Below are 26664 nucleotides of genomic sequence, written 5' to 3' on the forward strand. Positions count from 1 at the left end.
AATGAGCTTGATTTACATACCGAATGGTCTTGTCCATGATCCGATTACTAATTCAGTTGTAGAATCTTAGTCGTTTATTGTGTGACTGTCGAAATGGAAACGGGATGGTAGCATCCCGCAGTCTGTCCTGTTTGCGTCATGTATCTCGACGGAATATGGTCAGACAGGAAAGAAGAGCCTAAATTCTTGTGGTAAAAAGGCCAATGTCAAAATTTCGGATCACCTGACCGTATAGACAGTTCACTGGTGTGCTGAAAAGCATGCCAACGTTAATTTGCTGAAAGTTCTGAGATGTGAAATGTGAGTCATTTTGGTCCACCAGTATTCGACCTGTCCAACGTGTGAGTCGTCCGTTTTCGTTCCAGAATGAGTCTTCATTTGGTCTGTTTTCAAGCAAGCACAAAGGTCAATTTGTTGTCACAGCGTACTCAATGTACGTGGCAAAGAACGATATAAATGCCTTCGACTTGACAAGAAATTATTGAAGCGCGTCACTTTTCAGGACCGGGGATGGCTCAGTAGTTAGAGCGCGGATTTACTGACCGGAAAGTCTGTGGTTCGAACCCGACTATCTATCGCAACAGCAGACTAAGATCACATTTAAACCCCTTCCAATTGTGTGTCTACCAACTGACCGATAGGAATCCTTTCCTATGAGCTTTGACGCTGTAATATGCTACATGGACACAAACCACGTTGGGGCACTAACGACCCCAGCTACTCCGAGTTCCGGCGACAAACTGGCTCATTAATTCAATATTCATACTTCTTAACCACTACTTTAGGATTCTACTGCCCGTATCGTTCCATGTGAATGGCAGTGTAATGATCTCAAACAGTGAGTGATAACTCAATGTATGTTATGGGAAGATGGCCTATTTTCGGTACATGACTGGAACAACAAAAGTTTGATGGGTCTTAGTTAGCTAATCCAAACAGCTTTCTACTAGTCCTTGCCAGAAAAAGTGCCGATCGAAAACAAGATATAAATGTATAGGTTGTGAAGTAAGTTCTAATCAACTGGTGATAATCAAAGCGTTTTATTTTGAGAGCAATGAATCCATGCAGAGGAACCAACATTAAGCAAGCTGAGAATGTGAGCGGCTTTTGCAAGGAGTGTACCCGACATGCAGCCACGTTTACCCTCTCTCCACTTAAGCTCATGGACACCGATGAACCTAACGGTGGACACTAGTTGGTGTGAGCCTCCAGTTAAGCCTTCATCAGTTGTAGTACAAACCTATCTAATATATATATATATATATATATATATATATATATATATATATACGTTATGAGCTAATATCTACACCGAATTGATTGCCTGCGAAAGGCAAACTGGATGCACAAATCTTGGGGACGGAGCTTTTTAGACTATAGCGATTTACGTTCAGTTTTATCACCTCAGTTCACCAGTCACTCTGACCAAGGGGGTTTAGATATCCGAACCTGACTCAAGAAATCAGTGGCTGGATTAATATGGTTTTCTCACTCAGCAGAGCATTTCGGCGCATTTTCCTTCACGTCGTATCAGTGAGGCTCCATCCGTAACGTGAGCTGTGTAGTGCGGATACACGGTACACGAAAGGCAGAAAATAACCCATTGGAATTATCTTTGAAAGCGGATTGACGTTGTAAAAGGCTCAATGGAAGGAATAGACCCCTCAGAGAAAAATTTCATTGGTTCATACAGGAATGGAGACTTTGGCTATAAAACTAGCCTCGCCCGCCCTCTCAGAGTAATATTCCTCCTTACTCATTTTTCCCCTTGTCCACTACCCACTTGGTACTGTTGGGTATTGCTTGCACATGTGCGTCTGCTTTGGGTATTGCAGGACATGCTGCATAATGCGGTTTGGTAATGAAATCCCAAGCTGGTGAAATGGTAAGCTGTTGCAGAAAAATCTGGTCCAGCGTGATTTCGTTTAGGAATTCTCCGTCACGTCGACACTTCACAAACTCCCGGATCACATACAATACAAAGGTTGAGGCCTGAAGACGTGTCCAGACCAAAGCAAGTTTATCGACCCAAGGACACCAACGGGACAAAACGCAGAAAAGATAACAACCATTCACTGTAGGTCGTCGCCCAAACTCACCAACGAGCAACCGGAGGATTAAGAAAGCTGTCACATGCATAAGCCACTGAATGAGGTGAAAGCCGTGCGTTCCGTTCGTCATACGGATGACTCCGATCCATCGTTACAGGTTCCTCACCCATCACGTCGCTCTTGCTCGCCACTCCGCCATTCAACTGGTAACTCTGTTGAGCCATCACATGTTGTCTCATATTTTTGTACAAGTCCGTCTACTTGGTCTAAGACGAGTTACCCTGGTGCAGATTCCTGTGAGAATCACTTCATTTTAGGCGCTGCTGTCATCTGTACCGACATTTTGATTAGAACGAAATAATGGGGTGAATTGGAGGCTAAAACTGCGTTCGTTGTACCATTTCAGGTAATAAAGAATAATCGTTCAGCTGTACCACCTTTTCGAAGCGCAGCTGCCATGCGACTCAAAGGAAGCAGGAAGGTTGAGGTGAGGCCAGGTTGTCTTAGCTAGAATGAAGCCATCAAAAAGATGTTGTTGGATTCGAGCCACGGACTTCCTGTCGATAGTTTCGCGTACTAGCTACAGACCTAGCTTGAGATCGGCCTTTCAGGCACAAAACTGCCTGACGCAAGCTTGTCATTGACAGATAAATTCTTCATAAAAAGAATTTTATAGGGTTCTTATTCTTTGTCGTCACATTGGCGAAACACAAATGCAATAATAGTAGTAAACCGAGTTGCTTTTATTTGCCAAGTGCAGCGTCCATAATGGTAAAAAAAACTTAGTTCGTCAAAACTTAGAGGATGAAATTAACGAGACGCAAGGTGCGAACCAGGTTGGGAACGACTGCTGCGAGGTAGAATAAACAGAGCCAACAGCCTGGTGAATGCCCGTCTATGTTTGTTCGGCAGATGCACTTTTCTCCAAGTCCTTCGTGTGTCGAAAAAACTTTTGCGTAAAAATGTCGAACTTTTGCTGTATGATCAAACCAAAAAACACCATAATCTGCCTGTTCTTTTTAATTTGTTTTAATTGTTCGCCCTTCTTATTTGTTTGGCGCACGTCCAAGATGTTTGTTGAGAAACTGGGATCAGCTACATTCGTTCAGCTGTCCACTTTGATCGACGTAGGCTGCATCCGGCCAGTTTATTGGGCACCACGAACCCCTAGCTGAATCTTAGTCCTGTGCGTCAGCTAAGTTCTCAGTAGTGTATAGTGACAGCAATAGCCTCCTACATTTACGTTGGGATTTAACGGTTGATGTTATGAGCATCTCACCGTGTACATCCCTAGCCGCGAACTATCTGTCAACTCCCCAGGGCCGGTTTTTGAATGCCTGCTGTGTTTCACCACTTGCAATGAAGAACTCTGCTGCCAGTAAACAGCGCCTGAATAATTCTACGACTACATCAGTGAATCATGGCACTCGACCTATGGATATAGACAATCGTCTGCAAGCCTTATACTTATCATAGCTGGTACCAGTATTCCTCGGTTATTACAAGGAATAGCATTTGTCGTGTTTCGAAAACACAGAATTCGGTATCCGTCTATTCGAGTAGAAGAGGGAAAAATTTGGCTACAGGAGTGATACTCTCGCGCGTACAATGTAGGCTCTGGCAAGTTTCATAAATTATTATAGCTATAAAAACACCTGAAAATTTCGCCCACTGTAAGCGGTTCACGTTTTACCACAAGTCGCGACATTTTATTTCATTAGGCGTAATTGTTGACCTTGAAGATTCGCTCAATTAAACAAATCAACCGTACAGAGAATTTACATATAAAAGCAATATACATAGACATTCTTAACTATGAAGTGGTAACCTTGAAAACACTGTAGTTTCCGAGAAATCGATTCCAGTCCGCGGATACCGATCGTCCGAATGTTCGATTACGGATAGCAGCGTGCAGGTGCTAAGATGGCTGCTTTTCAGGAATGCATACCTCTCGCTGTTTAGGTCTCAACCAAGGACCTTTTTTATGTGAGTAGGGCGTACAAACACCATCATATCCTAATGAACCTGAGATATTATGCCTAGGCACGTGAAAACGTTCTCATTTTGAGCGCTGAAAACTCCAAGTACAACTCAGCAACTTTCTGGTTACATTGACCGATTTCCCCCACCTGTCGGGACTTTCCAGTTCATGGTTCAAACGTCTACACTACTGACGGTGCCTATAAAACCGAAGCTTAAATCCAGTTGTTTTCTCATTTGGAGGGACAGGACCATGGTCATCGTGTTAGAATCGGAGGAATATGGTTAAAACGAGTGATCCGGAAAAAAATTTCACAAATCTAATGTGCGCATTATTTAGGCGCCCGGTGCGGCTGGTAGTCTGGGAGAATGACTCTCTTAATAAGCCCTTGGCCCAGCTAATTAAACGGGCAAATAGCTCAGGCGTGTATACAGTTATTTTGTTCCCAGACAGTGTCGTTCGATTGATCCCTGCGTCGACTCACCACAGATAGATTGGCTGGCGTCTGTTCGTAACTGCCTTAGTATATATTTATGCGATCAGTTCGAGATAAGTCACATCACACGTGAAAGAAAGCATCCAGATCAGAAAAGAGGCCTCCCTAGAATTTCTGACCGTAGGAACGACCGATATGTCGGTCAGTCGGAAAAAATAGGGCTGAATTGTTTGAAAGAATGAAGCGCCAGCAAAACGCAGTAATCCACCTCTTAGAAGAGATGTCCCCGGGAAGAACTCTATTTTTGCGCAGCACCTTCTCTTGAAGAAGACTTCTGTGCTAACCATCAACTCCAGAATTGGAACTCGGTAGTACAGAAGAGAAAGTTGCGACTACTGGCTTTACTGGCCAGTAGTTTCGACAATAGAAACCTAGTGACCTAACTACTCCACCATTCCAGCGTTACACAAGTGTGACGGGTGTGAGAACAGTATCAATCACTATTTTTGCCTCGACCTGGATACGTGGATCAGGCGAAATCCTACATGACCTGGGTAAAACTCACAGGCGGTGGAAGAGCAATCTGAATATCACAGTGCACATCGGCATTTTGGTATGACGAAGTGACAGATAAACGAAAACAGATAATTTCAAAAATATTTGTATGTCCAGTAAAAAAACAGGGAAGGAACCGGAAAGTAAATGCATCCTAGGTTGACATTAGTTCGGATCGGAACTGGTCCTCAGCTAGCTCCAAGGGACTCATGCCATCAGCATCTTTGGCATTAGGGTCCGCACCGGCCTGCAGTAGCTGTTTTGCACCGCTCAAGTGACCGCAAGCACAAGCTGCAAGATAGGAGCATTGTAATTGGGGAAATAACGTGCCTTACCGTAATGCAGCGGAGTTTGGTTATCCTTATCTCTAGCATTAACATCTGCTGAGTGAGCAAGCAGAGTGGAGATTATTTCTGTGTATCCGCGATCAGAGGCCCAATGAAGTGGTGTCATCATCTGAAAAAAAGTAATCGACAAAAGTGGGTAAACAGCTTCAGTATACGGTCATTCGTCTCCCAACAAACTTCTTTAGAGAGACGAACCAAACCGTCGAAGGGGATCATTTCTCGCTCCCTAACGGTGAAACCTTGCCTTGGAGAAACAAGGCTTGATGGTAGTTTGTTCATCAAGAGAAAGTGTAGCTTGTACGAAACAAACGTGTTATGGATTACAAATAATCAAAAGACGCATCGAGGAGGCCCACGGTGGATGCCGAAACGCGCATTTCTTTTTATTAGCACGTGGGCAGAAAAGAGAAGGCGTGGGACAAGGTCTTCTTTTAGTAAATATAACTACACAATGCTCCGTGCGTTCTTGTTTGCGAGCAACACACACTTGTATGCCTGAAGTGATTTTGTCAAAGCTTCTGATCGTACTGCGGAGTGAGGTCAACCAAGTAGGCACCACCCACTCCTCATGTTAACGTTATTGCTACGTATTACGTTCAGTGCAGGTCTGGGAAACAGTACCGGTCACAACGGGCTGTGTGATTATCAACGTTAACTGTGTGACAGACAAGTGTACAAAACTTTGCTGAGACAACCATGGATAATGAGTAGAACGGACAAGTAACGTGAAAGGAAGTTGGTAATCTGGTCCAAGAGTCCGATCAGGCACGATTCACTGTCAAAATTTAAACAGAGGCAAACTGAAATGCATAAACTCAGAGAGAACTGCAATCGCTGTCGCAGAAGCTCCTGTTCACCGACGGAATTGAGTTGGAAGACTACGTTCATGCTTTGATTCACAAGATATTCTCGATTTCGAGCAACTTCGTCTTGTTCATTACTAAACTAAAATTCCTATCCTTGAATCGCAGGTGCTTAGAATACCTAAGAATAACTTGGGAAGTAATCAATTTGGATAAATGCTCACATGGGTCTATTTCTGAACCGTCTCTGGACCAAACAATACAAAGTACTCCGAGTATTCAGAGTGGCTACATCACCCACCACATGAAAAGAGCGGAGGATGAATATGACATCATTCATGGTGATTCAGGAGCAAAACCTTGAGCACCACACTGCCACCACATCGGTAAACTGCAGACCCCACAGCGGTATGGGACAAAGCGATTTGAACAATCAAGACAGAACAGAACCGAATGTCACCGATCCTTTCAAATTTTATCTGTTACATTTATTTGTTTATTAGCAAGTGTAATGTAGTTGCGTATAATTCCTCCCTTTTAGAAAGGTGGAGCAATGCACGCCTAAGAGGTGACCAATGTTGTGCGTTAGGACGATCAAGAATACGCGCACTCACTCCATAGCTGTATGGACGAACTCCCAAAACTTGGTAGTCATAGACATCAAGTTCCGGACAACCAGGTCTTGCTCACATCTCTAACTACTCAGAGAAGTTTTCAACTGAAATCACTACCGGTTAACTTTTTGCGTCGCTGAGTGACTGAACGCGACCAAAACGTGCCCCATCGTAGACCACAGCATTTATGAACTGGCCAAACAGTCATAAGCAGGGTGCCACAACAACGGTGTCTCTATAATTTCGTCGTCCTACGGCAAATAAGTGCACTGATTACGGAAGACACGAAGTTTGGGCTACTCAGTCGAATAAATTTCGGAAAATTCATGTTTATCCACGATGATATTTATCTCCATCTCAATGACGCTCATAAGCTGTTGTAGACATAAGGTGTCAACAGAATTGATTTCAGGTAAATGCACTAAACTAAGGTAAATAATGAGGACAACCCTTGGTTTAGTTGTTTTTACCCAAATTCGATACGGCACTTCTGGTGAACTGTTTATTTCGTCCTGTAACCTATCCTGACCTAAAGCTGCTACCTTGATGTTGTGATCGGATTTGAGTGTTCAAAATTCCCGCGGGCTAAACTGGCTAGAACTTCGTTCCACGAGGTGCAACCATGCCAGGAGAGCCAAAAGGGAGCAGTCAGACTAAACATTGTACTACGAGTAACTGTACTACGACGTAGTCTGGGGGTAAAGCTGTACTGTACTCTGCAATAGGGGTATGAAGGCCAGTAAGTTGTTTCTCCCAAGCGACCAGCATGTCCATGTTCATGGACAGAAAAATGCTGCCTTCCCCCGAAGAAGGAAGGGCTAGAAAAGGTCGGCCTTGAGAGCCACACATTCCGATCCCCCAACGATCGAATGTGACCGCCGACACATTATTCAGTACGGTCGAAGTACTTTTGAAACTAAAGAGTCCGGTACCACTCAAAAGGCATCTGTTACGCGCAGCCGCGTCAGGAGAGAGACACTAATGCTTTACTCGCTGTGCCCCCGGGTTAGGCTAGCTTCCTGTCACCTAGCAAGTCAGACTATTGGGTTATCGGTTCTGAGAAAGGAAATGAAAGAAAACCCCACTGCCCACTACCTTGCGGGTCAGACTTTTGAGTCACAGGTTGGAGGCAGGGTCCTAGTACGAAACCCTAGATCCTCTCAATGCCTTCTGGGTCAGACCTTCGAGTCAAAGGCCCAAGGTGGAATACCTCCATCAAGCCCCCTTTCTCGACCTGGGCAACCGGAGAGTATCAATTACCCGAATAGCTCTTTATCCACCGATGCCCATCCCTAATCCCTTCCCAGCACACAAGCAAACGCTGCTGAGTCACCTGACTGTCAGTTATCTGACCAATGTGATTCATGTAACCCGCTGCCTAGTATCGATAAACAAAATACCTTGTTGAACCCACGAGATCCCTTCTACATAGGATCTTTTAATGACCGTACTCTATGTCGAATTCGCAAACAGGCAACACTCGCCGAAACCTTTTACTCTCTTAAAATTTATGTTGCGTGTCTGAAACATGCACACAAGACCCAAGCGTGTTTATGAATCTTGAAACGCCAAAGTGGAAATCAGCTCTTTCAAATTTCTCACTCCGATGATCCAGAATCGATGACTCATAGAATACATAATGTGTGAGTTGCACTCAGCCCTAGAACTGAACGCGCTTTGCTGGTTTGCATTTCAGTGAACAGTCGTCTTTGCACCTTTCGGTTATCCAGCTCAGTCAAGCTCAATACCTTTGAATATCAAAAACGGTATCCGTTTATAGTGTAGACGTACACCCCAATAGAGTGCATTTTTGACGCTGAGAAGGATACTTTCTACTGAGAGATATCCGGGCCCATTCGTCGAGCAAGAACCGCTAGTACTCTCATCCTTGCGGCTGATAGGAATGCCCGATTCGGTCGTCCGAGCCCCTTGGAATCACATTTGGGCGGTCGATTCGGAGTCGATACTCGTCGCACAGGCAACGGAGGGCGACTTCTCCAGTTGTGGTGTAATCATCAAATGTTTCTGGCCAGTACGAACTTTCAGTATAGATATTCACATCATGTGGCTTAGCGGCAACCAAGTGGATAACTTGGTCATCAATTACCGGTGGAGAGCCACAATTCAAGAGTGCCGTTCCTTCTGAGGCACATCACTTGATTCCGATCACGCCATGGAGCGTGCAGGCCTGAGAGTTCGTTTCCCTTCAGGCCCTCGCAAGTCATCAAGAAGTATGTCAATCCACCAGCTTCGAAGAAATACCATAGCTAAATACTATCGATCTGAGCTAGCTCAACAGCTCTACGGTAGACCAACACTGTGCTTTTAGTGAGCACGTGGATGAAGTGTGAAACAATCAAATAACCACTGCATATCGTCGAGATCGCTAGTCCTGATTGATGCCAGAAAATCCGTACTAGCCGGCAATGAGTACGACGGCGCACGCAAATCCGTCAAAGGCCAAACAGTGAAGAGTCTAATGAAGGAGTAGGAGCCCTCGTGAACATCGAAATCTAGGGAGATAAAACCTTTAGCTACCGGAAACAGTTGTGCTCTATATCGACTGGTCCTAGGAATGCAGATATCAGTGAAACGATCCCAAAAAACGCCGACTGGGAAGATTAGCCAAACACTTCGAAGGACGGTTTAGCTGGCCTCTTGCAACACACCTGGAGACAGTTCATACGGGCGAATGTAATGTAAACCTTAATCGTCCTTCAGAAGAAATAAAGTACGCAATAACGGTACTCCAACGTTACAAGGTATCAGGACCGGATGGTATATATCCAGTCCTTTTCAAAGAAGATAGAGAACCCCTTGTGATCCACCAAGAAAGCTCAATGGTGCGATACGGAACGAAGAGAAAGTGCCTGCTGCATGAAGCATGTCGACAGTTATTCCTATCTTCGAAGGTTGACTGAACACAGGACGAGAGATCCGTGAAATCCAAGCTGGGCTCCGCCCTGCAAGAGAATGCATCAACAATTCCAACCTATGTCAGATTCTGGAATACCTACACTGCTTTCAGCAACTAACGGTGATGGTCTTTTTTATTTGAAATCTGCCTCTGGTCCGTCAGGCCCTGTGGGAGTATCTGCGGAGCAAAGATCTTCCCAATGAGTTATTGACCCTCCTTAAGACGCTGTATTCCAACTCTCGTAGAAGTGTGAAGGTATACGGGAATCTCTTCTCGGTTCACTACATCAATTGGTGTGAGGCGAGGCTGTCCTCTTTCAACCCTTCCTGTTCAAATTCGTCACCGACCCGATTATGGAAAACTCACTACTAGCCTCTACAACATCTGTGGGGCCCAAGTGCTCCCGTGGCGTTCGCTCACACATATCGAGTACTCAGACAACATGGCTCTTCTTGGATCTGACACCGTGGTGATACAAAAAACACTAAATAACCTAAATAATTTCGCATGCGCTTCACACCTTAGAAGTGTAAAGTGCTGCTGCAAGACTCGGTAGGATCGAGTCCTCAACTCATGTTTGCGGACGAGCCAATTGAGGTAGCAGACAAAAATCTGTCAACCTGGGTAGCTGTATCATCCCCGATGGTCTTGCGAAGGACTATACTTCTGTCCGGATTGGGAAGACCAGAGTAACCTTTGTGGACCTGCATCACCTGTTGTGTATCCATGACATGAGCTTATCTGTCAACGGTTCAATTACAGTGCTGAGGTGCACTCCATATCACTACATAGATCAGACACCTGGCCGTTGCGCGCCGAGGACGTCAAATTATTTTCAGTGTTTGACCACTGAGCATCGCCCGAGTCTGATAGGGACGTCGGAGCAGCAATGATGAGGTACGTCGAATGAAATAACTCGGAAGAAATAACTCACTCGCGATAGACGAACTTATCACACTGCATAGGTTGCGCAGGTCCATATGCTGGTCGACTGACTTCCTTTCACACAATCACACCACGGGTGGAAACGAGCCAGGTGAGGTCAAACAATGACTTGGAAGGGAATTATGAAGGCCATTATCAGCAAACTCAGCTTCGCCTGTCATTGCCGTCTCCCTGAATGGCACTCGTGCATCTAAGTTGTTGCCCTCAGTGCAAAGCTCCCTGCCCAATCTTCTCTCTTAAAAGTCCACTGACAACCCCGTATTTACGCATCAGTTATATCAGCTCCCGGCTCCAATATGCGACTGCTTACCAAACCTGGCCAAATCATCGGTGAATGAAACTGTGGCAGGCGAAACCACTGTACGGCAATCACGCGGTACTTATAACTGATGGTGATCATGCCTGTAACCCAAAGGCGTCAAACCGGCGCCAGGGACGTAGCTGTGGGCTCCAGATAACTGTAACATGGTGGCCACGATGACTGTTGTTCAATGTATTCAGCCAAACGGTCGGGGCGCCTTTCTGTATGCAAGATGGTCAACCCCTTCTGATCTTTGATGGCTTCGCTCACAGAAGGTTTCCGAGGGCCAGTCGTGCAGATCGATTGAAATAATCTTCGGGCATTACCGGCTTCCCGAGCCTCTTCCATTTCCTTGGCTTTAAGTGTCCACCAGACTTCACGGTCGGTCCGCACCCTCACTTTCACTTGATGTCTGATATTCCGTCGCGTCAAGTTATGTTCGGGACCGGTTGGGATATTTCTCCGGGATTTAAACAGTGCCACTGTTCGGTTTGACATCCAGCGCTTGAGTGAGCCTGGTAGCGCCGTGCCACAAGCAAAACTCCCAGCACTGTGGAAACAGGTGGCGATCTCGCCCCAGTATGAATTCATATCTGATAGTAGAGCATTTGGAATAGAACCTAGAAGACTATTCTGGTAAGTTCATCCAACATACGGATCTTCCACTCTATCAGTGGCTAAGTGATTTGTCAGCACCCTACTCGACCCCGGGAAACCGAAGGGAGAAGAGACTCCGAAGGAGCGCTTGACTGGAATCCGAAAATGTGCTCCAAAACGGCCGGCAGTCAGCTACTGATCCGCAAATCAATAATTGACGACAATGTGATTAATTGGAGTTCGTAGCCGGCAAGCCGTTGGGGAACACCATGAGGCCGGATGACGTCGGCTATTCCGCAAGCTATTACTGCATAGAAACAGTCTGCGGTCAGCACACAGCTGAAACAATTGTACGTACGTACTGAGTCGATCCGTATCGAAAACCGAATCCAGTCTCAGATGCATTAAACCTGCCTACTGGTGCATTCAGATCTCCGGGAAACACAATGATATCTGAGCCCATAGCTAACCGCAACAGGACATTCAGGATATCATAAAACTTGTCTTCCAAGTGACAAAGCTATAGTCGGTTGGGGCGTTAGCAGACACGACAAAAAGACAGCGATCAACTGCCCGCTTGTGAGACTCCTTCACACACGTTGCCAGACGAATCGCGCACAGCTGACTATCAAAGGGTGACTCAGGATGACACCAAACCCTGCACATCCTGTCTCTGGAACGCCAGAACTGTGCAGCCGGAAGCTAGCAGAGAGTGCTTGGGGGGTTAGCTCAACCACTCTGCTTTCATCTTGAATTCTTATTCCTGATACACAGCACACATCAATGTGAAGCGAGTCCAGTGTGACATCAAGAGCAGCTTGTTGTCCTGCTTGCTTCAGATTGAGGGTATTGCAGTCAGACAGATAGACTAGGCGTTGTAGCTTCAAGATTGATTTCGAGATGCCTGAGGATGTCGGCGCCGGATGACACGCAGATGTTGATTGTAAAACCGATGCAGGACGAACAGAGTCATCCGTCCTAAGTGCTGGGGAGAGAGAAGAGCAACAGAAAGGATGTGAAAGAGAAAAAAGAAAGGCGTCAGAAGTAGCCTGTTTTCGCCTACTCGTCCTGCTATATGCAGCGAATAGGGCGACCCGGCTGATGGCACCACTCGACGGCCGATGTGTCATGAGTCTATTTGTGTGTGTGTGGAATAGATGGTTTGTCAGATGGGTTCGTCAGACCTCCAACCATTGACCAAACTGGTACGTGACCTTGCGAGTGTCGCGCGGAAACCCTCCAGTATAGCTTAATGGGTCGCGGAGGTACACAAACCATCACACCGCGGTAAGGTCCAGTCTCTTTATGATAGGAATGAACAGAGACGCGAATCCCCTTAAATGGATCTCGGTGCAATATGCATCAGGATTCATGGCCTCGCTCGGGAGTTTGGAACGCGTTACCTGAAATTAGCGTATTCACCACTCAAAAAATCCACCTTCAATCGAATTCTAACTTTGGAAGATTCACATAGTTGCATTGCAGCGTGATCCGCCGACATTTTCTGAAAGCGGAGTATCTGTAACCCAGTTAAGTTTTATTAGAACCAGCTGCAAAGCGCTGAAAGCTCGAGAAGGCACGTTTAAGCTGGGCCAAAACAGAGCACTGTTAGAGCACAAAAATGATCGTTCGTACACTGCTTCAGGTCGTGAAATGCGTTAACCGCCCTTAAACTGCTAAACCAAAGGGGCGCATTTCCTTTTGCTTAATACCAAAATTGCTGAATGGTACAGTTTTGCTGAGAAAACAGCTATCGGGTTGGCAGTCTCACGTAGTTGAGTCTAATTTGTTGTTCTACTTTGCGACTCGGAAGTTGTGATGTCCAAAAAGGTGTTCAAGCATAGACATTCTGCACATTTCAGGTGACCTTAATTTCACATCTTCTGATTCTTCGCCAGACATCTTAGGAACAATGCGTGGGCGCTTTGGCATGACACACCGGTAGTGGTTCCGTGCTTTTTAGGCCAACAGATTACGGATATAATACAAGAATATAAGTGGAGTCTCGTATGTGGATGGTTTGAATACTAAGCCGAAATAAACTGTTTGCGAGTCATTGAGTTCGGAATGGTCATTGAACGGCATATCACAAATAGGGTACATAGGGAGCCTCTACAGGTAACAATCTATTCACACGCTTGGCTCGATATGAACTACCTAGCGTGTGATGCTGCTACATATCTGCTGTGGAAAAGTTGAAATACTTTGAGGCAATTCGCAAACTGAGTGTTTGCACTAAAGTATGCTGTTCGTCAAAAAAGCAAGCCCCACGTTGAAAAGTTGCTACAGTCATTTTTCTCAGTTTAACCTGCCAATCCACTGACGAATATCAAGTGGTCAAACTCCGCTCACGAACGATTGGGTCAATTTGGGGGAGGCAAAAATCTGACTTTGTGCCCACAAGGTACCTGCTGACCTTTACGTGAATCAAACAATGGAGATAGGGGGGGAGAGAGAATGACGTTTAAAAAAGTTTTTCCGCAAATCTCACAACTTCCAACTTCCAAACAGGTCGCTTAAGCAAGTTAGATAAGGGCACCGCCACCATAAGCGTAACGTCTCCTGTTATTAACAAACTAGACTTTTGTATGTATGGACTGTCCTCCAGGTAATACTCGGTGAATGAACTGTGGAAAAAGTCTTCAACCGAATGCAAATCAAAAATGTACTTTTTCCCGAGTTGTATTGCGTCAATACATCCAGTATGGAAATATATCATGACTCAACGTATAGTCGGAAAGTGTTACTTGCCCTCGATTTCGCTGACCCACGACTCCCTGCGGGGATTTGCAGGACTTTCAAAGATCGCTAAGCGAAGAAGTCGTAGTTGTCATGATAATGTGTCACTCGAAGCAACAATCGCTTGCGTGCTAGTCACTCTGAATTACCGGGGTTTCGAAGAACCGACTACCCAGTTAACACAGATTCAAAGGATTGCTCACAATCGTACAAACCGTACCGAAAGTCCGTTTCAGCTTGACCGCTAGAGTCCGATTAACCTTCGCTGTGAACTTGTAAACAAGCCTCGATCGTGCGAGAATTATCAAGGTCATATGATGTACGTGACACTAGACAAGTTGGTCACACCACATACACAAACACGAAGCAGCACAAGTCTTGAATACAATGAGGCGATGCGCATACATCGTACCATCGTCCCGGGTACCATATGTACCGATACTGAATGTACTGAATATACTCACAGAAATAAGGTCATCGTATGTGGTTTTATTTCATGAACCTATGTTTATTGACGACAACACCCACCTCACATCTACTCAATCAAGGGCCAGCAAGCAGAATAGACCATTTGTGATTGAGCAGTTGAAACCTCTTCAAAACTTAGAATTGAGAAGACCACATCCGGTATATGATTTGAGCGAAATCGCTACCAGAACAAATAAAAACGACAAACACTGGACTAAACTGGCTAAACTGGCACCAAACCCAGTAATCGGTTGCATGCAACAGTTCTCTCCCTCATGGAGCTGGACCTGGTTTACCGTGGATATCGACAATGACTGGAATAAAAACTGTCCACACATTTCGATTTGGATAGTTTGTTGGTACAGCATCCTCATGCTAACTCATGTTCTTGGGTCTTTTGCTGACATGCCACAGTTAACACGACGGACCGATCTGTTTTCACCTGTTGAAAGGCGATGTTTTTTCACACTGGATCCGACGCCCGAACCAAACGTAACCTACTGCACAGACAATTAGCTCACAACTTACAAGACTTGTATCTCAAACACAGTATAGCCGACAGTTTATACTGTCGGCTATCCAAAGAATGAGGTTACGCTTCTCCTAGTTATTTGTTCCATCTTATTCGGTCCCTGGAAATAGAGGTCATCCCGTGGCTTTCTTGTGCATTCTTTGAATGGATTCGTGGGAAAGTGGTAAGGAATAAACAGTCGCTCATGAACAAGGAGCAAACAGAAGTGGCAATCCGGCTTATGTAGCTTGCCTCCAAACAATCCTAGAGTAGATTTCCGACTTCTAACAAAACCCTATGATCCAAGGCAGAGAAAACTGGAACCTTTCTGCTGCCGAGGAAAACCACGGTTGCTAACTGATGCAATCAATGTATGAAGAGTCTGTAGAACTGGAAAAACTCTTGGAACGTGTCTAGGGGTTAGGATGAAACTGCTTATAATGAGAAATACTCCAGCTGCGACATCCCTTCAGTGCATCTTTGCCGTGCACATCGAAGGGTTGAGGTACTGCCGGGGTGATCAAGATCAGACAGTAGAGCAGTGTATGGGTTAACTAGAAGACAGAGCAAAAACATTAGCAACAAACGGTGCCATGGAGTTCAAAAGTTCAGAAGAAACCCGGTCTCCAAGATAGCGAACGTAGGAAAGATATCGTTGAAAGTCGCAAAAGCTGTGAGAACTTGGATGGCAGAATATACGCATGCTACGAGTGTGAGATACAAAGGCCTGCGAAGCGAAACTAGCAGCGCAAGGCCTGGACTCGTCATAAGCAAAAACTATTTACTAGAATAACTTACTGCGGAATCTGTTACATTCACGATATTTGGGGAGTCTCGTAGGATGGTCTGTAGCAGATCCACTCTACCTTCTTTGACTGCTTGAAAAACTGGTTTGTCCCTCTCATCCGGGCAGTCCCCATCTACCTTTTCTGGGTCCAAACAAACCATTCGGCTAACATAGATAGCACATTTGTTGGATTGATCCTGTGTGAAAGAGATTCACCACATAAACATGCATCCTAACACGGCATGTGTAAGAGAGACGGTATTCAACATAAATTATTTGGCAACGGAACGCGAACAAATCGGTTTACGAAGGCATAAACTTCCCTCGTGCCACTCAGCACAACCCTGCTTTACCTTATAGGTTTCATACATGTTTGTAAATAGTTGCGAACTTGAATTTGGTCCAAGAATGAATTCCGCACCCACTCCTTGGAGAGCGTACAAAATCCAGCTGTTTCAAAACAATGTAGATGGGCGGTTGTGTGCAATCGGTATCTCTTATCGTTCCGCCTGCTTATCGTCCTAACGCAACGGAAGTAGAAATGACTAGATAACTAAAAATTGCATCCTTTTTATATGTACTAGTTACTCAGGGAACCCGAATGCAACGCGCAATAAGCTTAGTGAACGGAATTAAAAAGAATTTTGATCATTAAGTAGTCTAAATACCTGGCAGACGAAACCCCAAGCTCAGGTGGAAAGAGAGGAGCACACTTCCATGAGCTTTTCACCAATATATAGGAACAAACCTCAATGCGAAACAGATTTAGTCTAACAGTGGCTTACTCTATTTGAGTCAGTAACTCACCATACTTGCTACTGACTCACCACCCATCCTTTTGCTTTTTTTCAAAAACATGCGAATTTCCCAGTGTGAAAGAAAATTCTGTGGAGCACCATGAAAAAGTGTGTATTAGTCAATAGGGCCTAACAACATAAAACAAGTCTTGCGGCTAATGTCGTGCTTAAAGTGATAAGAGCCTGTCAAAATACACACCAAGTCTCAAATTGCATACAGGAGATTAACGTCTTAAAAATGCGGGCAAACTAAGAATCATCAACTGGCAGCCAACTGAGGCCAAGATAAATCTTATATTGAGGAAAAGACCCCACAAGGAAGAGGGGGTATGGCGAGGGACACAAAGCACTCAGTAACCGAAGCTTACACGTGAATGTCCGAAATTTCGAACAGAACACAAGCGACCAAGTTGTCATGTGCCTGCTTGAAACAAACATGTGAATGACAGCCTCACCAGTTGAAAAAAATCACAAATGCAACCAAAAGCTTCAAACGTACAAGTTGCTACTACCAACCTACTAATTCAGTTCATATCCAACAGCATACCTTAGGATCCCAAGACGGGTCAACCTCAAACAGCTTTGAAACGTATTCTCGACGGGCCTGGTCCTCAGACATATCAGCCAGATCCGACCACGCTTGCCTACAGAAAGAAGTAAACAGGGAATCCAATCATTTCAGATCGCGTGTGGACGTTCATCAGAAATTCATAGTGTAAACATCAGCGGTTTAATGACATTACCCCTAAGGCTGCTGAAACATCGTGGACAGCCTACTACTAGCTTCACCTTTCTTGAGGTCCATCAATTAGGCGTATTCCCTGAGTTCCATCAACCCTTTATTCTACTTGAACACGAAATGCACTCGTTTGAAAACTAACTTGGTATTCACAGAAGACTCAAATGAATCATTTGTTTATGGGATCCTCCAAATGAATGTATTAAAATAGTGGCTGCCTCGCGTTTCAGTAGTCAGGATATCAAGGCATATTGTGCAGAAGTGATATGCTACTCAGAAGGCTGCTGAAAACTCTACGAACTTCCCTGGGCTCAACACCAAACTACTTTGCATCTATAGAGTACCCTGATCCTTCCGCGTAGCACAGGCAGAAATACAGTGAAACAAGCTCAGTATGAGGAGGCCAAACCATGCTTCATAAACTGGCCTCAACCTGTCCTAAATGTGACAAGTCAGACTTATTTCAGTCCGACTGAAATAAAATAGCTTGAGTTGCCTGCTTAATTGTTGTATATTGCTCCAATGATAAAAGTGGGAAATCTAGCCTTAGGCTTAGAATAACTGCAATCACTGCCCTTACTTTGGATCGTTGTCACACAGTGGTGCCAGTGTCATCAATATTCCACTCCAGGGAGCTAAAAGACGGTCAAAACTATGTAAATTCTGAGGGTTCGCTACCCACTTAATGACCAGGTTGGTGCTTAATCAATGACACTTATTGGAAGCATCACTCGATATCACCTGGGCAGTTCATGGCTTCGAGATTTTGCACAAGTTGGGGTTCAGTTCAAAACAAAACCAGGACTTAACAGAGGTGCAAAAACCTTAAGTTTATATGTGAATTCAATGGGTGGACAAGACCAGACGAATTCACTGTTAAAGTTACGGGGAAAACAGCGAATTGTGAGACTGTGAAAGTTGTTCTCCACTCTTTGATTTCCCCTCAAGATCCAACAGGAGACCTTTACTTGCTTGCAACGTCTTCCCCTGAGAACGTAGGCCTTTACACCATTAGTTCTTGATTAACTCGTTAGTTCAAACTACCATACACATCCACGATATTCCGATTGCTCTTCCCTTGTTTGTTGCGGCACACAACCTTAACTATTTTGCAGTTTTATGGAAATCTCATCGGCCTACCATAGCCGGAGTAGCGTCCAACCATAAACTACCACCTGTTGTGTCAGCCTGTTTCAGATGAGTTGAGGTCGGTCCGGTTAGCTCAACTAGAATAAGGTCAAGGTCACACACCTGCTGACCGCGCATGCGCTGACCGTTTTGGCTCGGTTTAAGTATTATGCTGTAAATGTTAAGTTATCCCTGACCAAACAATGAAGGATTATGTTGTCAGGGAGGACTCACAGTTCAGGAAAATAAACTCCAGATATATTATGTTCTTTGTGGCTTGCCTTGCAAGGACAAAATGCGATATTCACATCTTTGAAAATTTGGAGATTGTCGAAACTGTTTCTTTTTCGATGTGTTGTTGAAATGAATGTATCCCATAGTGAGGAGACTTCCAACACCATAGTTTGGTCTTCGTACCTCACTTCACCTACAGCTTCGTCATACAGTGCTGTTGATCCTCATCCAATATACTGCTCAACTATGAACTACGATCTTGTTGGTTCGTTTATGACAGCCTTCGTAAAGAACCGATAAAGAACCGATATTGGGACGCCAAGCTATGGGAATGTGGTACAACTCTACGGAGACAAGGAGTTGGCAATGCTCCAAAACGTGACGGATGTTTTGATGACAGCTCGTGACATATGATATGCAGGGCGATATATCGGCCTCTGCGTAGATCTGACAGTAGTATACCGACTATGTGGAGTAGTTCGATATTCAGAACGTACGGAATACAAGTCGGCCAATACTTTCTCTATATCTTGGGCATCAACGGAATAAAAACCCCTAGATTCTGTACACAAATTGACTCTCAACACAAATTACATCCCTAGGGATTATACTAATGTGAGCCAATGTAAATGTCCAATTCAACCGGTTTCTGATCAGGTGGCTATCCATTTGTTGTGTGGACAAGTGAACCGATAAAACAAAACCCCATCCAATTCGTTTAGTTCTCACAAAATAACCGTGCATTTCGTATTTGGAATTCGCAATTATGACTGTTCATTCCTTATCTATTAAGAAATGGACACCGGAAACTGCGATTACGCTCCGAACGCTGCTGCACGACAGAACACATTCGAAGTGTGATGAAGCCGCCCCCTGTCTAACGAACCCATCTCTAATGTGACTTTGTAATCGTGCACGTCAGTCATGAGAAATAGGCCACTGGGCCAAGACAGTTTCCAATGGCTTATTACTGTTAACTTGTTGTGAAGGAGACACACTCTACATGGAACTGTTTGGAAAATACAACCTCCCACACGGAACTGTCGTTAGCATAAACGTGAGGATAAATCGTACCATTTCTTGCGCCCATTGAAATCGAAGAAACCTGGTTTTGGTGTATTACACGGTCCCACGGTCGCCTGATGAATCAGAGAAAATGATGAAAAAAACTGAATGAAAAATCAACTGGAAGGGAAGGAATGCAGCCGGAAGCAATTAAGGCAAATAACATATCATTCGAGTGGAATGGACTGGAAAACTAGCCCGGTTCGAGAAGCATGAAATTCATTCTTCTCCTGGAAGCTAGCAGCTATCTCTCAACCAAAATTAGGATGGTCTTTATCCAAAATTTCCTTGGTTACACAATAATGGAGTCGGTTCGTGGTGATAATATTCCCTCATGTAGATTGAGGCTCATATTCTTTCCCCAGCTACAATCTCTAAATAATCGCAAATCGAATTAGCACGGGGTTTTCGACCCAAAAGCTGTCTTCATGAATTTCCTAGTGGCAGTCGGGCCGATCTGCATCTATGGTTTCTAAGCAAGCCTTGCAAGCAACATTGTGATCCCAGGTGTGTTTTACCGTTCTTGAAGTGGTTTCCGGCACATAAGGCGTAATGTATGAATGCATAAGTATGACGTGTTAAGACACCAACAATAGCTGGGTCAGTAGAACGTGTTTAATGAGCGAGAGGGTTCTTAATAGATCACCGACGCTTATCTGTTTGTCGGTGTATCTGGCCGTCCCATTCAGAACTTATGAAATACTTCTCCCATTAACATCAATATGTATTATTCCATTTTAGGTATCTGTGAGATCTTGATAGCTTAACCAAGATGAAAGTCACGCAAGGAGCATATTGGTGGCGTTAGAGATCACCAACTGTTGACTTGGACAGCAGATAGGTGACAAAGCTTGTGCGAAGTCCAATAGCATAAGCGTAATGTGTAGCGCGTCTGTGGTAAGTAAGCTGACGAAGCAAACACCCAGCGCCTCGGAAATCTGTGCCATCTAAAGAGGTAGCCCCGCCAGAGCCCTCACTGTAAAACTTGTAACGAATAGGTGCAAAATCATTCAGCCACTAGATTCGAACAGATAATACTGTGTACTAACAGTTAGCAATCTGTTAGTACATAACTGCGCACAGAGGTTCCAGGACTGTCCGTTATATCGTCCCATTTTAAAGAATAGCGGGAAAGAAAGAAACAAAAACGCTGGCCAGTAGGTAAATACTAGTGGATGAACTGTTCACGGGTATATGTTGATATGCATAGTGCAACAAAGTCATACTGTGGCCTTCTGATTTGTTCCTCTATCTAGGCTATTGTGCTAAATCAATTTTGGATGACCGAGAAATATTCACCTGAAACTAGGTTGAATCGAGTGGGGTTTCGGAGCGGCCACTTGCATTGCTAGATGAGCAGTATATGATCGTCTTTATTCGAGGAAATCGTCGAATCATACTAGCCTATAGTGAAACATGACTTGGAAATCTGTTAACCAATTTTTTTAACAGTTCGCCTATTAAGCACATGGATATCACATCCACACAAGGACATACACATGCGCATACACGTAGATACAGACTAATTTCTGGACTCGATGGACAGTAGTGCCAACAAATTTGGTCTTTCAGGTCATTTACAATAACCAGTAAACAAAGTGCAACTAGCGTGTGCAGGCCATAGTAGTAGTCTGGGTTGAAATGATATTACACACACAAAGTATACAACAGAATAGCGTTTAAATGTGATCCTTAACAGCAGTGACGTAAAAAGTCTTTGTTATGGTCAACAGGGTGCTCAAAGGTACAGTAATCATCATCTCTGAGTAGAGTATTCATGCATGCAGCCTCATGCCGACATCCAGCATAATACGAGTTCTGCGCATAAATATGCTTTGTGAGTCAATAGACATAAGTCACACTAACGACTACCTACCTTGCTGGGCTCACATACGAAACGTTGATGTTCGACTTTTTACAAAATGACCATCCAACTCACGAAACTGGAGTCGCATACCCTGCCAGGATACACAGTCTTGAAGCTATCAATAACTTTTGCCTTGTTCCTGACAGATCAGATGAAGGCGACAGCACGCGATTCCATCTGACCGATGGCTTTACTGCCAATATAGAGGTTAACCACATTGCAAATAACTGTAGAAACAAGACGCCCCCAAAAACGATTACGGTTGATTTCCAAACAACTGCAAGTGGGTATGACAGCCCTGGATGTAGCCCACTAAGCAGTATGGCTCCGCAGTTTCAGTAAACCCAGGTTGTGATGAGCACACAGTGCTTTACAAATCAAAAGTCCATTACATAAAACAGGTGAATTGATGTATTGAGTTTAAAGCATTCATTCGTTGTTCCGAATATTCATTCCCACGATATTTCAGATATCCAAGTGTGGTTCTCTGAAAAAAACACAACTCAGGGTTTCCAAAAACTCTCCGATAGCCCAGGACAGATTTCTTATTTTCTGAGGCTCATCAGTAACTGAGGTTCATAAGAATGATTCAACTGGGACTCCGCTGATTGCACGGTGAAAACCAAATTAGTTTTTAAATGAGTGCAATTCACGAATTGCGTTTAATTTGAGTTCAAGTCGAACGCAAGACTGGGGGATAATTATGGACGGCGTCTATCTGAGGGACCCCGAGAAGGGTGGAACCGGTCGAACAGTTTTCAGCAACACTAGGAACAGTGCTCCTCTAAGAAAAAGCTTTAATATTTTATTTTGGCCGATAGGCCTGGTGTTGTTATACTCAATACATATGGCACTAGTAAAGCATAAAAGGAAGCAACCACAAGAGGCATGATGCACCCTCACTGGTCCTCACTAACCATGATCAACCGACCTCCTAGTACGAGGATTTCAACTAACGATGAGTGTTCAGCTTCGAAGGTAGGGTAAACAGATTAGCCCCAGAATTCACACTAAAAAAAACGCGTAAGAATTTGCGTAAACAGATAGCCCCAGAATTCACACTAAAAAAAACGCGTAAGAATTTGCATGTTTATAGCTGCGGTTGGCCGCATGAGGTGCGTTCACCTGAGCCTGACAAGGGATTAAAACAATGTAACACAGAAAAGTTTGGAACCGACTGAAAAGTCGTCACCGTTTCAGAATTGGTTGACAAACAAAATTCGAGGGTTGATTACCAAACACTTCTGGGACGTATCACAGCATGAAAATGGGCGGGTAAATACTGGCTACGTGTGGATAGGTTGATAGCAATCCGTAGGCAGTTCCCCATAAGTTGGACATTACAAACCCCAGTCCAAAGGATTGTGTGGCTGAGACCGTTTTGACTAATCACAAAGCAAGTCAAAATAAGTTTTACGCCGACCGTGCTTTTGAAAACCTAACTAGTCTTGTGTTAACCGCTTCGGTGAAGTCACGCAGTATAGTTGGCCAACTTACACTTCAAAAAATCCTGGCAAGGTTACACCCGAATGGTCAGGCCAAGGTCATGCAGCCTAAAGATCAGGTCAAAGTCTTTCATGTTTACTACGTAACGAAATCTAACTAAAATGCAAATTTTATGTGGCAAACAAACATCCAAAGCAAATGCAACTGTTCCGATAGTAATGTCTATAAAAACAATAGAAAGTTGATGAATTATCTTGATCAGAAACCCGGAGGGATACGATAATTTGCAGAAGGGACATAATTTAGGGAAGGGTCGCCTAGTCCAGCAAGTAGCTCAAACCCAAACACACAAAACACGATTCAACTGGCTACACTGTTTTTCCTATAAATTAGATGAAAGTAACAAAGCCAAAATTGTGATTTTCGCCGACAGCCATAAAATAAACAGTCAGCTGTGGCAGCCTTTGCATGCAGAGCTGCTATACAATCCGAATGAAGCATGAAGGCTGAGACACTACCAGAATGTACAAGCCCAGACGGGAGCAACCAAGAAGACATGGTCGGGTTCGAACTGCATACATTCCGACCAGCAGCAGCGTGGCTTAACCACTGAGCTAATTCGACCAAAAAACAAACGCAATAAACAGACCCATGGATTACTCAGTAATGTCTGTTGGTAGCTGAAATCAGCTGGAATGGCGGAGCTGACTGGACATGCGCGAGACAGCCCTGTTGTTGCTGATGATAGCTATGGCGTTAACGAAGGTGTGTTAGTTTTACCAAAATGTGGTTCATGGTTTACAAAACCCTCGACGGAGTGACAAGAAGGCAGGCACGATATTTTGCATATGTAGGTTCGAAAACTTTCCTAACTTTCTGCAAATTAAATATCCCCTATGGTTCACGGGTTACCACCGAAGTGTTTGCGGCTCAGATGTAAGGGGCTTCAGATGCAGGGGCGGGAAAGCTCTAGGAACTGGCATCCAGTCAGTTCGCACAAACTATTGGGGATTTGAGAGCTTCCCGTGGGACGGAATTTCCAAGCAGCCGCAAGTCAAAAGCTTGAATTAGATGCATATGCTTCTCATTACTGCAGGTTCATGACATGGAGTCATAGCAACCTCGCTTCAGTTTTCCGATAGAGTAATGCTGATAACCTTTGAATTCCAAAGCCTAAAGCGGGGAAGCAAGGTATTCAGAATTCGAATAAAAATGGCAGAGCAAGTCTCGTCAAACCATATCGTTTCAGTTGCAACAATGGTAGGGGCGAAGAAATTTCAAAAATCGTCATGAATTATTGTAGTGTCACTTCGTGGGTCACTGAGATGCAGTTCAACGACCTTCCCTTAAGATACTCTGTGATAACAGTAGACTCTGTGCACATGCGCCATACCTACGCAGCATCATTTCCTAATAAACGACGGATTCGTCATAGTTTGCGACCTGGATTGGGCGACACTTACTGGGCCAAACAAACTGAAGACTGCTGCGAAACACTTCGATATGGTGACCGTGAAATAGAGGTTTTCGGACATCTCACTAAAATGCCATCAACGCTCTGAACTTTAACCTTAATGCATAAAAACCCTTATAGTGGGTCGGCTCTGAATCCAAAAACAGTCTGAACTTCAACGTTCGTATCCTGAAGAATCCCGATCCAAACGGAACACGCACAGGGGTGCTTCCCTAGGACCAACCACTTCCGTTTAATGAGCATCGCTTCAGCCCACGACTTTCTAAATACCAGACCGAATTTCAACAGCTCCCGATTAAAGATTCCCATAGGACTGTGGCAATAACCAATAGAAATAACAATAACAAATAGTAGCTTATACATCCCTACGGATAAACAAATTGTGCGACCCGATGAATTATACACCACTTTGATCCGTACTTTCTGACTATAAACGGTGGAAACAGTAAAATTAGTGCCAAATACTTGTTTTTTTCGTTGAGATTGTTGTTGTACTTAAAAGTACTTAAAAGTACGATTGAGCCAGCGTTTTTACCGTAACGCTTCAAAATCAGGTAGAAATCCCTACAGTACCACGGACCGGTGTCACACGTCGAGACGACCTATTCACTAATTGGACGAACGTGTGAACAAAACTGTGTACAGCTCAGATCGCGAAAGTCTGAATCTGCTAAGCCAAGTCTTGGAAAATCTGGAATTCCCCGATGTTCAAAGGCGCGTGAAAGCTCACAGCCATGCTTCCAAATTACGCAGCTTTGATGCCCTAAACGATTCGCAACGATTAGCCAAACAACGTTGACCAGAAATATAGCATTATGTGTGGTGTGTAATACGGTTGCCACGGACTGAGACTGATGTAGTCCTCTTTACTTCCCTTGATATAGGCATAAACATTCATGCCATCTTGCCTCAGTTTTCCGACCTGGAAATAAGATAAAGCACTGCCATTGTGCTATAGACGTATCCGTCCTATGCAACCCTAAGATTACACATTGACTTTGTGTACCCCAATCCGATTGGCTATACTGCCACCTTGTCAGGATTCAAAAGAGCCACGCTGTTACCTGTACATTCAACATGCCACAACTGGTATTCCACTGCCATATTCAACACAATTGACGATGCATACTGATGTACGTATAGACACCAGAAGAATTTAAAGTATTTTGGTTGGGCCTGCAGCATACTATTTGTCGAGAAACTCTGGCGATAAAGTCAATGGGAGTACTTGTGGTTGATCTAAGCATTTAGGCTCGTTGTATGAGTATCCCGTCGATGCCGAGATGTTTTCAGTGGCACCTACTCATCTGGTTGTTAACAGCATTACTGAGGAGTAGGAACACAAAGGTGCTATTCCAGAAACTGTATTCTACTGAACAGGCTGCCAGAAAATATTAGTTGACAAGTGGTATCATGGTCAGCATTTGGTGCACTCGCGCTACATTTTCGTGATGACTTAGCCCAATGTAATCTGAGTATGCGCGACTAGTCCAGTAGCCTGACTACGAGATCCAAGTACAATAAGAAGGAGGTTCGACCGTGGGAACAGATGGGAAAAGTATCCGCATGCGGAAGCAACTGATGAAGAAAGCAACCTGACAAATAGGTTACACGGAAGCCGTTCTATACTTTCCAAGAGCAAGAATAATAGTGGTCATAGGCTTTGAAAGTTTTATTCCTCCTGATTCATAAGATGCTTAGCCTAGCTGGTAAGTAATAATAATAATAATAATACGAATGATAATAATGGTTCGGCACTGAGAGATGGTAATTTTGGACAGCTGCGTTCCTCCATTTCAATCATAACTCACACATGACATATTTTGTACTTGGTAGGATTGTTGGAAATTCACATTTTGCAC

The 26664-nt window shown here is 44.3% G+C and overlaps 1 protein-coding gene across 1 annotated transcript in view; it reads right to left on the minus strand.

The window, feature by feature from the left end:
• Positions 1 to 5293: 5293 nt before the first annotated feature.
• T265_08024 (hypothetical protein) overlaps positions 5294 to 26664 on the minus strand; it is a gene marked incomplete at both ends in the record, with an annotated part of 42937 nt that continues 21566 nt past the window's right edge. Inside the window, 4 exons of the mRNA XM_009173711.1 lie at positions 5294 to 5479; positions 16064 to 16249; positions 17397 to 17493; positions 20025 to 20089. Coding sequence (XP_009171975.1) covers positions 5294 to 5479; positions 16064 to 16249; positions 17397 to 17493; positions 20025 to 20089 — 534 coding nt within the window. The remainder of the gene's footprint in view (positions 5480 to 16063; positions 16250 to 17396; positions 17494 to 20024; positions 20090 to 26664) is intronic.

This window comes from Opisthorchis viverrini, assembly GCF_000715545.1.
Source record: "Opisthorchis viverrini unplaced genomic scaffold opera_v5_197, whole genome shotgun sequence".
NCBI lineage: Eukaryota > Metazoa > Platyhelminthes > Trematoda > Opisthorchiida > Opisthorchiidae > Opisthorchis > Opisthorchis viverrini.